Source organism: Myotis lucifugus, unplaced genomic scaffold (assembly GCF_000147115.1).
Source record: "Myotis lucifugus unplaced genomic scaffold, Myoluc2.0 scaffold_97, whole genome shotgun sequence".
Lineage (NCBI taxonomy): Eukaryota > Metazoa > Chordata > Mammalia > Chiroptera > Vespertilionidae > Myotis > Myotis lucifugus.
This window is the reverse complement of record NW_005871145.1, coordinates 2,725,899-2,738,893: the sequence shown is the minus strand read 5'-3', so window position 1 is coordinate 2,738,893 and position 12,995 is coordinate 2,725,899. Positions and strand designations below refer to the sequence as shown.

The 12,995-nt window shown below is 38.5% G+C and overlaps 1 protein-coding gene across 1 annotated transcript in view; it reads right to left on the bottom strand.

Moving 5' to 3' along the window:
• Positions 1 to 801: 801 nt before the first annotated feature.
• The window catches only part of FNBP4 (formin binding protein 4), a 35,740-nt gene continuing 23,546 nt past the window's right edge, over positions 802 to 12,995 (bottom strand). The window contains exons 13-17 of the mRNA XM_023756530.1: positions 10,768 to 11,108; positions 10,494 to 10,638; positions 9,747 to 10,099; positions 4,389 to 4,546; positions 802 to 1,841 (exon numbers count right to left, since the gene is read on the bottom strand). Coding sequence (XP_023612298.1) covers positions 1,751 to 1,841; positions 4,389 to 4,546; positions 9,747 to 10,099; positions 10,494 to 10,638; positions 10,768 to 11,108 — 1,088 coding nt within the window. The 3' untranslated portion in view covers positions 802 to 1,750. The remainder of the gene's footprint in view (positions 1,842 to 4,388; positions 4,547 to 9,746; positions 10,100 to 10,493; positions 10,639 to 10,767; positions 11,109 to 12,995) is intronic.

Below are 12,995 nucleotides of genomic sequence, written 5' to 3'. Positions count from 1 at the left end.
AGAATTGAAGGTCAGATAAACAGCTTCACAGATAAGGAAAAGCTAAAGGAGTTCATCACCACCAAACCAGTATTAAATGAAATGCTGAAAGGTATCCTTTAAGAAGAAGAAAAGGTAAAGATACAAATTATGAACTACACATCTATCAACAAGTGAATCTAAAAATCAAGTGAATAAATAATCTGATGAACAGAATAAACTGGTGAATATAATAGAATCAGGGGCATAGAAAGGGAGTGGACTATTCTCGGGGAGGGGGAAGGGGGGTGGGGGATGCAGGAAGAGACTGGACAAAAATTGTACACTTATGGGTGAGGACAGTGGGCGGGGGGGTAAGGGCAGAGGGTGGGGTGGGAACCGGGTGGAGGGGAGCTATAGGGGAAAAAAAGAGGAACAACTGTAATAATCTGAATTAAGATTTAATTTAAAAAAAAAAATCAAGTGTGTATTCATTTTTTGGGGACACCCTGTATGTATTACTTTTATAATCAGAGGGTTGAAAAAGCACATTTTCGCAAAATGTTAAAACATATTACATTATTATTTCCTGGATTTTAGTAGGTCAGACATTAGCTATTATAGAGTGCAAACTCCAAAATTGAAGAAACACAGCATCTTCTGGTACTAGAAGTGTTTTTCTAACCCTGCCTGCCCTCCAACCGATTCAAAATCTTGCTCTTTTTTAGGGTTGTCCTTTAATGTTTGCCTCCCTACCATATTTGATTAGAAAAAAACAATTAAGATTGACTTGTCTTGGTTACATAATCATGAAATAACAGGTTTAGAAGAGCAAAACGACAATCAGAAGTATAAAAAAAGCTTTATTAGTGTATATATACAAATTTACAAGGTCAGAAACTGGAGAAATACAAAGAGCTTTAAAACACAATTTGCCTTTTCTTCAGTTTAAAGTGACTTTTACCTGATTGTGATACAATAGAAAATACAGAATAGTAAACTGCTTTTTAAATACTGGAATTTTATGGAAAATACGTTCACACATGACAGGGAGGTGAATTTTGGAATAAGACAATATCAACACTTCTGTTATATTTACTGCCGCAGATGTAAGGGGAAATTCTCAAAATCAAAGACCCGAACTTGCTGCTGCTGCCTGTACTGAAATTTAAATATTTCATCTAGCGTACGAAATGACAGTTATCAATTCTAGAATGTGTGAGATTGAATACTTGCACATGATAAATGACTTGATATATCCTAGCACTCCAGGGGCAGACTGGAGGAAGGTCAGAAAGATCTGATAATCCCAGTTAAGCAAGGTAGAATACAGAGCTGCCTTCTTAATTGCACTTGTTCTGGAGTAGAAGTTAATGAGAGAGAGAGAACCATACTAGGAACCCTTATTGAGCCTCCATTAGGCAGGAAAAATCCTTCACTTTCTGTCAGTGTCCTCTAAAAAGGTGTCACACTCATGAGCCACATGTTCCAGAGTGATGAGGTTAATGTACCTAACATGCTGAGTTTGTCAGTGTGAGAACAAAGGCAGCCAGGTCAAAGCAGTCATCTTACCCTTCAGCAAAACAGAAAAAATTTCACTTCCCAAATGTGAAAACTTTACAGGTGTTATGTTCTTGCCCAGGAAATTCAAAATTCATATGCTCTCCCTCATAACATTTATAGTTTATTGACAACATAAAACAGGTTAAGACTCTGAACTGAATACACACATCCACACACACACACATCCACACACACCCAATAAACATTTGTTTTTTAATTTTTAAAAATATTATGTGTTTGGTGCCATTTTCCTTCGTTTTAGTCTTGCTCGCCAATCTTCAGGAAGGGCTTCAAAATTAGCATTTCTCTCTGCCATGCCACTGTGAAAACAACAAACAGATTACTTCACTGGGAAGAAAAGAATGAATCTGTTCATTACCTAGTACGTAAGAAAAAACCTCTTAACTGAAACTGAAAATTTGACCTATCACATCTATGTTCATGAAAATGTTCAAGTTTCTCAGCTAAGTACTAGCAAATTCTTTATCAAATTTCTTCTGATGGGTCAACAAAAGACATACACACATTTTATTTTTATCTCCAACAACCATTAAAGCCACACTGAAGGAGTAAAACATTCTTATAAAAGTTTCTCTTGGCCACTAGGAGTTATGATTCTTTAAGGAAGATTTTTTAATCTTCAATATACCATAAGGGACCTTTGGACCTAATGTTTTAGAAATTCTCTTTTGATCAGTTCTATTTGTGAAGATTGATATCTCATGACAGTCATCTAAAAAATAAATTAGAGCTCATATTCTATCTTGCAATGATCAGAATGGGTGCACTGGATACTTTTATAAATCTAAAATAATCTAAGATAAATTACAAGATCACTGTAATTACCTCCCGTCATCTTAAATCATTTGCTAATTTCATCTTATAGGAATTCACCATTCAATTCCCAGCAATACTAAAAAAGACTAAAATAATAAAAAAACTGAATAATGGAATCACCTACGAGGATGATGCAAAAGTGAAATAAATTATCACTAACACCATCCCTCAGTTTTATTATTATGTTGCCGAAAACAGCGCATCACTTTTCAAGGAAATATAAAATGAAGTTTGGAGACATTTGCATAGTCTTTTTTGCTTTTACAAGTATAAGATGAATGCAAAGAGACAGAGAGTGGCACTAGATTCAATTTCATAATCTAGTATTTTATAACATGAACCCAGACCATCTTGTTTTCCTAAAAAGATGTGCAGCAGGAATCTTCCCCGGTTTCCGATGCTGCATGATAAAATTTATTTGATAGGGTTCTCAAGTGGACAAATGCTGAAAGCAAGTGTGCAGTGATTGGAGAGAAGTAGGTATTTTAGAAACAAATTCACTGGAATGACCATTCAATTGACATATATGTATCAAAAAATGAAAATGTTTTCAATTATGAAGCAACGAATGACTATCTTCTCTCAAATTTTTTTTCTAGTGAGTACATAAATTATGATACTATTTATTTTGTATACTTTTTTTAACATTACAATTTTGTTACTTCCAAATATTTTCATATGTACTGTGTTTATGGATGTTGCAAGAGCAAGAACCATAAATAAGCTGGACCTATCAGAGACGAATTTGAAATTGGCATCAATCACTATTTATGAGAGAAGTATGGTCCAGATTACACATGACAATTGAGCAACATCAGAAGGATGCTGCTCATTTCAGTATGCATGCCTTTCAAAACTAGGAAAATAAAGAATACAAATTTGGGTTAACCATGTGTAAATTCTTATTAAAATTTCTTTTTTTAAAAAATATTTTGTATTAATTTCAGAGAGGAAGGGAGAGGGAGAGAAACATCAATGATGAGAGATAATCATTGATTGGCTGCTTCCTGCATGTCCGCTACTGGGGATTGAGCCTGCAACCCGGGCATGTGCCCTTGACCAGAATTGAACCCGGGACCCTTCAGTCCACAGGCTGATGCTCTATCCACTGAGCCAAACTGGCTAGGGCCTTATTAAAATTTCTAATGAAGTGTTCTCCCTTTCTCTTTATTTTTACTTTGGTAAATTATCCTATATAATAGAAACCTAATATGCTAAGAATCCGATCGTCCGTTCAACCAGTCTAAGTGTAATCTATCTATCTATATATAAAAAACCAGTGTCCATGATGACCAGGACGATCAAAACTGGTCACCATGAGGTGCATTGAGCACCTCTCAGTCTCACAGGCTCCGATCGCAGCAAGGCGGGCAGCAGATGGGCGGGACGGGGAGCAGCGGTGGGCTACTGTGTGCGATTTTGTGCGCTGGGCCTCAAGTCTATAATAATAAAAGTGTAATATACTAATTAGACTGGACATCCTTCTGGACAAAGCTGGGGCTGTGAGGGAAGCCCAGGTCCTAGGTGCCAGAGGGAAGCCGGTGCCGGCAGCCGGGGGAAGGAAGGCCTACTCTTGCACGAATTTCATGCATTGGGCCTCTAGTATAATAATGATATGCTAAGGCTACTCAACCACTCGCTATGATGTGCACTGATCACCAGGGGGCAGACGCTCTGACCAAGAGGTTAGCTTGCTGCTGGGGTCCAGCTGATCGGGGACTGGAGACACGCCCTGGAGCCCTCCCTCATCCCTCCCTGACCCTGATTTTGCACTGGGCCTCTAGTCTGTAAAATAAAATAAAATAAAATAAAATAAAATATATAAGGGTGTACTGGATCCATAAGTAAATGGGGAAGTATGCTGTGTTAAAAACTATTCCTTTGCATAAGATGAGCAATTGATGGGAGAAAGTATTACAATTCTGATAGTTCTGATGTTGAAAAAGGCCAAAACCTAATTTTTATAGATAAATGTTTCTATGAATTAATCACAACCCACCCCACCCCACCTTTGGTCTCTTTTCTTTTACCTGACCAGCTGCTGCTGTTTCCACTCTTCAATTCGCTTCTGTGCAGTTGATTCCCGGTCCTCTTCACTGGAACTAGAGTTCTCCTCTTCATCTAACTCACGCTGTATGCTCTGCCACTTCTTTACCAGAGATGGCATTTTTGTTTTACTCTTCTTTGCCTATAACAAAGGTTAAACGTCAGAAGGAATTTAATACATAAGATAAGGAAATGAGTCCTCCCTTTTCTTAGTGCTAAGGAATAAGTAAACTTTAAAACAAAAAGAACAGAAACACAAAATAAGTACCATTCTACAGTTTTTGCCACCAAAGATTTCTACCGACTATAAACTTAATGCTTGGTTAAAAAGAAAAACTGTAAATGTAGCTATTTTATGAAATCAGGCCAGAAAAATTTCCTTTATTAGCCTCCTTATTTTATGGAATTCAGAACTGTAGCCCTTATCTCACCTCAGAATTATGGTGTTCCCCTTTACAAATTTTAAACAGATGCAGTGTTAACATCAAGTGAAAAATAGACCTAAGAAACCAATGACCAACTTTTCTGGAAAGAGCAACAAAGTCAATAGCAACTATTAAATATGAAAAAAAGCAAGAATCTATCAAAATATGAATGATGATATTAATTCTAAGAAGGGGGGGTATTATGATAAATTTTACTTCTTTTGGCTTACGTTTGTTTATAAATTGTCTATAATACATATGCACTTTTGTAGTAAAGAAAAATAATTGTGATATTTGCACAAAGAGAACTATATATCCAACATGGCTTGTTCCATCCCTTCAGTCTTTTCTGATCAATGGTACTCTAGCAAAGAGCCCTTCCCCCACACCTTATCTAAAACAGCACTACCTACGTAGCAAAGACCAAACACATTCTGTCATCTTATACTGCTTCCATGCTCCCCCGCCACTGCATTTTTAATGAAAATAAAAAATATTTTTATTGATTTCAGAGAGGAAAGAAGGTGATAGAAAGACCAATGATGAGAGTGAATCATTTATTGGATGCTTTCTGTACCCACACTACCGGGCATCAAGCTTGCAAACTGGGCATGTGCCCTGACCAGGAACCAAACCATGACCTCCTGGTTCATAGTTTGGGGCTCAACCACTGAGCCATGCCAGCCAGGCCTTTCACTGCATTTTAAAACACTGAACATTTATTTGCTTATCTGACTCCCCAATTCTATTCCTGTATCTCCTCCAATCAGCCAGTAGAGAAGCTCCACAAAAGCAGGAATTATATTTGTTTTACTACCAAATCCCAAGCTCCTAGGGAGAATGCCTGATAAGTAGTATGCATTCAAAATATACTGGTTGACATGTGTGATTAGTTATGTGAAATTAGAGAGCCACTGTATTAGAAATTGTTTTTAAAGAGGAGCAATGATTCTCCCTCATCATTGATGTTTCTATCTCTCTCTCCCTCTCCCTTCCTCTCTAAAATCAATAAATATATTTTAGCCCTAGCCAATTTGGCTCAGTAGATAGAGCGCTGGCCCATGGACTGAAGGGTCCCGGGTTCGATTCTGGTGAAGGGCACATGCCTGGGTGGTGGGCTCGATCCCTAGTAGGGGGCGTGCAGGAGGCAGCTGATCAATGATTCTTTCTCATCATTGATGTTTTTCTCCTCCCTTCCTCTCTGAAATCAATTAAAAATATATTTAAAATATATTTTAAAAAAAGAATGTCTTAAAAACATATACACCATATTCCATGCAAACAGTGATCAAGACAAAATAGGCTATAAGTAAAAAACAGTTATAAAAGATAAACAAGGATACTATTTGATAATAAAAGGGTAAATCCAAATAAATTAAAACAATACCACTTACAATAGCATTGAAAAGTGTAGGGAGCAGATAAAGGGTTAAGCCTGGGACTGACCTGTTGGCAAAGCCACAAACAAGTCCCAGCTTAGAGGGCACAGCCCCTCTTAGCATAATCAGGCTTGACCTTATGATGCTCCCTAGATCTTATCTGGGTAGCTAATGGGCTGTGGGAGGTGCAGCAGTGCTGCCAAATCAAGTGAAACTCAAAAGAACATTGAAAGTATGGTGACCACTACCTTGTTTACCTCTGGCTATAAAATAAAGGCTCAGCTTGCTGTCTGGGTCTCTCTCTGTGGCCTTAGCCAGGCACAGGAGATCCACCTAGACCCAGCTTATTCTGTCTTTTCTTACATCCTTCCAGGTCCCCCATCAGGCTCACTGAACCCTTGACTGAGCTGGCCCGGCACACAAAAGAATAAAATACTGAGAAAAATATAGCCTAGGAGGTAAAAGACTTGTACACTAAAAACTACAAAACATTTCTGAAATAAATTGAAGACCTAAATAAATGAAAAGGAATTCTGTGTTCATGGACTAAAAAATTCAATTAAAATTGTTAAAATGGCAATATGACTCAACAGATTAACGCAATCCCTATTAAAATTTCACTGGCATATTATGCAAAAACTAGTGGCCCGTTGCACGAAGCTTCATGCAATAGGCCTTGCTTCCCCTGGCTGCCGACACCGGTTTTCCTCCGGCACCCAGGACCCAGGCCTTTGGTCTGGCCACAGCAGCGAGGCTTGGCTTCTCTGCTCCAGCTGCTCCCAGCCCCTCCTTTTTATTTTTTTCCCAGCCCCTTCTTGAGTGGAGCCCAGAGCTGGCGGGAAGCTTGGTTTCCTCCATCACTGGGAGCAACCCAAGCCTTCTGCTTGCTCCAGTTCCATGGCCGCCGCCATCTTCAGTCTTTCCTCCGCACCTGCATATGCAAATTAATCGCCATCTTTGTTGGGCTAATTTGCGTAGTTACTCTGATTGGCTGGTGGGCGTAGCGGAGTGACACCAATTAGCATGTTTCTTTTATTAGTGTAGATGGTAAAGCTGACCTTTAAATTCATACAAAAATATAAGGGTAGAGATGGGGGCGGTGGCATTTCCAAAGGTAATAGAGGTTGATGAAGCAAAGACTTAATTGGACTGAAGAAAAGTCCAGAATGGAGTCAAGGGGCCTAAATAGCCAATATTGAAAAAGTACTACTCAATTTCAAAACATATTATAAAGCTATTGTAATCAAAACATTGTGGTACTAGCATATAGACCAGTGGTTCTCAACCTTCTAGCCCTTTAAATACAGTTCCTAATGTTGTGACCCAACCATAAAATTATTTTCTTTTTTTAAAAAAAATATATTTTATTGATTTTTTACAGAGAGGAAGGGAGAGAGATAGTCAGAAACATCGATGAGAGAGAAACATCGATCAGCTGCCTCCGACACATCTGCTGGGGATGTGCCCGCAACCCAGGCACATGCCCCTGACCAGAATCGAACCCGGGACCCTTCAGTTCACAGGCCGACGCTCTACCCACTGAGCCAAACTGGCTTCGGCCATAAAATTATTTTCATTGCTACTTCATAACTGTAATGTTGCTACTGTTATGAATCGTAATATAAATATCTGATATGCAGGATGGTCCTAGGTGACCCCTGTGAAAGGGTCGTTCGTCCACCAAAGGGGTCGCGACCCACAGGTTGAGAACCGCTGATATAGACCAATGGAATAGAATTGAAAGTCCAGAAATAAACCCATACAATCATGGTGAACTGATGGGTACATACCTCAGTTGCAGGCTCTGGTGGGTGCATGTGCAGGAGGCAATCAATTGATGTGCCTCTCTCACATTGATGTTTCTCTCTGTCTCTCCCCCTCCCTTCCACTCACAAAATCAATGAGAAAAAATATCCTCAGGTGAGGATTAACACAAATAAAATATATATAAAAATAAATAAATAAAAGGACATGATCAGAATGAAGACAACCCACAGAGCAGGATAAAATACTTTCAAATCACATATCTTAATAGGGACTTTTACCTGTAACATATACAGAACTCTTATAATTCAATAACAAAAGACAATCAAATTAAAAAGTGGACAAGGGGCCCTGGCCACATTTGCAGCTTAAAAAACATGGGGTCTTGGCTATTGTGACTCGGTTGGTGTTGACCAGTGCACCGAAAGGTTGCCAGCTAGATTCCCAGTGAAGGCACATGCCCGCGCTGTGGGTTTGATTTCTGGTCGGGGGTGTGTACAGGAGGCAACCGATCAATGTTTCTTACTCACTCTCACCTTTCCTCTCTAAAATCAATTTTTAAAAAATTTATTAAAAAAAAAGGACAAAGCACTTAAGTAGACATTTCTCCAAAGATATACAAGTGGTCAACAAGCAAATGAAAACAAACACAATATGATTACTCACTATAGAAACAGAAATCAAAACCACGAGAAGATGCCACTTCTTGGCCATTAAAACTTGTATAATAATTTTTAAAAAAATATTTTATTGATTTTTTTACAGAGAGGAAGGGAGAGAGATAGTTAGAAACATCGATGAGAGAGAAACATCGATCAGCTGCCTCCTACACATCTACTGGGGATGTCCCTGCAACCCAGGTACATGCCCTTGACTGGAATCGAACCTGGGACCTTTTAGTCCGCAGGCCGACGCTCTATTCACTGAGCCAAACCGGTTTCGGCAAAAACTTGTATAATAATTTTTAAAAAAATGTATTTTTATTGATTTCTGAGAGGAAGGGAGAGGGAGAGAGAGATAGAAACATCAATGATGAGAGAAAATCATTGATCACCTGCCTCCTGCATGCCCCCCACCGGGGATTAAGCCCAGAACCCAGGCATGTGCCCCTGACCAGAACTGAACCCAGGACCCTTCAGTCTGCAGGCTAGTGCTCTAGCCACTGAGTCAAAACAGCTAGGGCTATAGTAACTTTTTAAACACAGAATCATCCTATGACTCAGCAATTTTATTACTATATACCCTAAAGAAATGAAAACACGTACTCAACATGCATGTACTCATATGCACATTTATATCAGTACTATTCATAATAGATAAAAGGGGGTAAAACAATGTCCATCAATGAATGCATAGATAAACAATTTGTGATATATACAAATAAGAACTTTTACTCAGCTATAAAAAGGATGAAGTACTAATACTAATACATGCTACAACATGGATAGACCTCGAAAACATTGTGCTAAGTAAAGGAAGCCAGGCGTTGAAGGTCACATATTCATGATTTCAGATTAGGTAAATCCACAGAGACAGAAGCAGACTGGAGGTTCCCAGAGACTTGGGTGAAGAGGTGATGGGGAATGACTACTTAATGGGTACAAGGTTTTATGCTGAGGTGATGAAAATGTTTTGTAACTAGAGAGAGGTGGTGGTTGCACATTGTAAATGTACTAAATGCTATATAATTGTATACTTTAAAATGGTTAAATTTATATAAATACCATCTTAAGACATTTTTTCAAATAAAAACTAGAAGGGAGATTTACTATACCTTATCTTTCTTTCCTTTTTTTGTCTTTTCAGGTGGTGGCACTTTGGGAGCTGGTGGTGGTGTTGATGGAGGAGGAGGTGGAGGAGGTGGAGGTGGTGGTGGTTCTACAACAGCAGTTGTAGGCACAGCACCTCGAGCCGGGACTGGCTGCAACGTGGGAGCAGTCACTGCCATTTGGACAGAACATTCAGCATAACTCATAATTGCAGAAGCTGATGCCAGTCCTAGGTAATTTGACTGTAAGCTTATTCCTCTGGCCTGATGACCTATTCCTGTTGCTGGATGGATAACTGATGATACTGCCTGGTGTCCAATCCCTGCAGACTGTTGTCCAGTCCCTGTTGACTGGTGACCTAACACAGAAAACATAAAATGAAACTTTACAACAAAGGCCAAAAAAAAAAAAAAAAAAAAAAGAAGGAAAAGGGAACCAAGGAATTTGTAGATCAATATATCTTTTCCTAAACAAACAAACAAGCCACATTTTCTGGTAGCAAAATGTTAATTTCTTAGTACTTTTAGCATTAAAGTACCTGAACATAAAAATCATTGATGTTATGTAAATGCATAGAAAACAATCTGGAAGGATACATAACCAAACTGTTAATAGTAACTGAAGTGTTTATCAAATGAAAAGAAACACATATAGCCCTTGCAGTGAAAATCAATTAAAATTTCTTTATGACATATAATTCTGGAAACAAAGATATAATACATTGAAGAAAGCATTTTAACCATAATGCTTACCTGTAGCTATAGCTGATTGGCTGTACAGGACTGGAGAACTACCAATGGTAGCTGATCTCTGAACTACTGCAGTACTAATTTCTGTAGCTTTTCTTTTTACAGCTTTAGTGGAAGGAGAACTAGAGGTGGTAGAATCAACTGAACTCTGAAATGCAAAAGATCCTAGTCAGTGCTGCAAAAAGCCCTACATAAACATCCTCTTCTAAAATAGAACATGGTGTCCATTATGCCCCAGTCCCCGGAAACTCTTTAGGATGTCAAATGGCATTCTCACCTGGCTAGTGACAATTGTAGTTTGTGTAGAAGGTTTCAATGGAGTATCCTCCTCTGTTCCTGGGGCAGGAGGCTCCTCATTTCCCTCATCCTCCATCTCAACCTCCTGGATCTCACTATCTTCTACAGGAGGAGGAGGGGGTGGTGGAGGAGGAGGAGGAGGGGGAGGAGGAGGCGGAGGAGGAGGGGAGTCCGGGGGTGGAGGTGGGGGTGGTGGCATTTCCAAAGGTAATGGAGGTTGAAGCACAGGCACATTTGACTGAAGGAGGGTCCAGAATGGAGTAAGTGGCATGAGTGATGAAGAAGACACTTGACCAGAAAAGGACTCTTTACAAAGAGAACCTAAAAAACCAAACAGGAGTCAGGGAAAAGGCAAGACAAAAACTCCATATTTACAGAAATGCGCAATTGAGTGGTGAGACAAAATCTGACCCACTATTCTACACTGATGCCACTGAAATACTAAATAACTCAGTTCAAAATGATTCTCATAGAAAGATAAATTTATAAACCTCATAGTGAGCACTCACCCTAGCTATGAAATACCAATTTTGTTCTTTGGGTCCAGATTTATGAACAAGTAAGTGAAGCATATCACATCAACCCAGTGAGAAATTCAGTCATCTAAACCTACACTAGATTTCAAAATACACAACCTGGCTCTAGCTGGGTAGCTCAGTTGGTTAGAGCATTGTCTGATACACCAAGGTTTCAGGTTTGACCCTCGATGAGGGCACATACAAGAATGAAGCAATGAATGCATGAATAAGTGGAACAACAAAAACCAGTGTTTCTCTCCCCCTTCCTCTTTCTAAAATGAAAAAAATCCACCAAACCACAACTAGAAGACAACACTCTAGGTTCTTTTTACTCTTAAAGGTGAGGAGCAGGGAGTGATGCGCATTTGCGTACTGATTCCGTGTATTTTTAGTGGGCTAAACAAGTATTTGAGGATAACCCAGAACTCCCACACAAATTCTATCCATTTTAATTAATTTGGGTTACTAAAGTTATAAAAATCCATTTGCAAGGTGCTATTGTCAAACCTATCATTCCTTCAGATTTCTGAAGGAACTGTGAATTATACTCATTTGTTAAATCACAGCAACACAAATCAGGAAAGTAATTTTATTTCTGTGACGAGAAAAGGGAAATTTAGGGGAATAAATCCTCAAGGTAAATGATAACTCAGAGGTGTTTGAAGATGCAGAGGATTTGAAATTGCTGTTGAATTCTGAGTTAAATTACAAGCTGAAAAGCTGTAGGATCAGCTTTCCTCTGGTTTTGCAAAATCCAGTTAACTACTGTCCTTTCTCTGCTGGGAAAAGCTTTAAGGATTAGAGAAAATAGGAGGATATACTTACTTGTAGCCTTCCCCATCCCTCTTTATCGTCAATAGGGAAGTTTCACAATATATGAAACTATTAGATATATATCCCAGGAATGTTGAAGGGGATTTTTCTCCCTAAAAATCATAGAATTTAGGAGTAGAAGAGACATGAGAAATCATCTAGTTCAACCTTCTCTTTTAAAGGTAATGAAACCCAGGAAGGAAATAAATTGCCCAAGATCATACAGCTCTTAGTGGCCACTTATGACTCCTAGTCTAGTGCTATTTTTACCAAGATTTCCTGGTGAAATATCAAAAGTCCAAGAGCTTTAGAAACCTCAAATAAATCTCACTTCTCCTGGAGTAGAGATCCAGATGCAGGTACCTGTTAAATTTCATGGTCAAAAGCAGATTAGATAAGGGCTCTATTATAAAAGGCTCTGGGACAAGGATAAACATTTTACTGTAGCTTGCTGAAAATACACCACACAAGGGCATTCAACAAAGTGACCAGGAACCATTTGGCTTTTATAATAGCTTTACTTTTCATAGATCAGAAAAATGACACATTATGTAAGACTAAGAATCCGATTCATATGCTTACTGTAATTATTGAGTTATTGTTTACCACTAAAGAACACTGAAAAAATTCATCAGAAAACAAAAATGCTGTTTTCTAGCTAAAGACTTCAAATATGTCATTTAAGACTTTAAAATATGTCATTAAACTTGTATTTGATTATATTAAACATGAACTTTTAGACAAATAAAGTCTTGGTAGGACTATATTCTAATAATATCAGAATTACATCAGAACTAAGGTAATAAACATTACTAAACTTCCTTCTAATAAACCAACCATAACATATGGTTGGTAAAATGTCAGATTTTATATAATG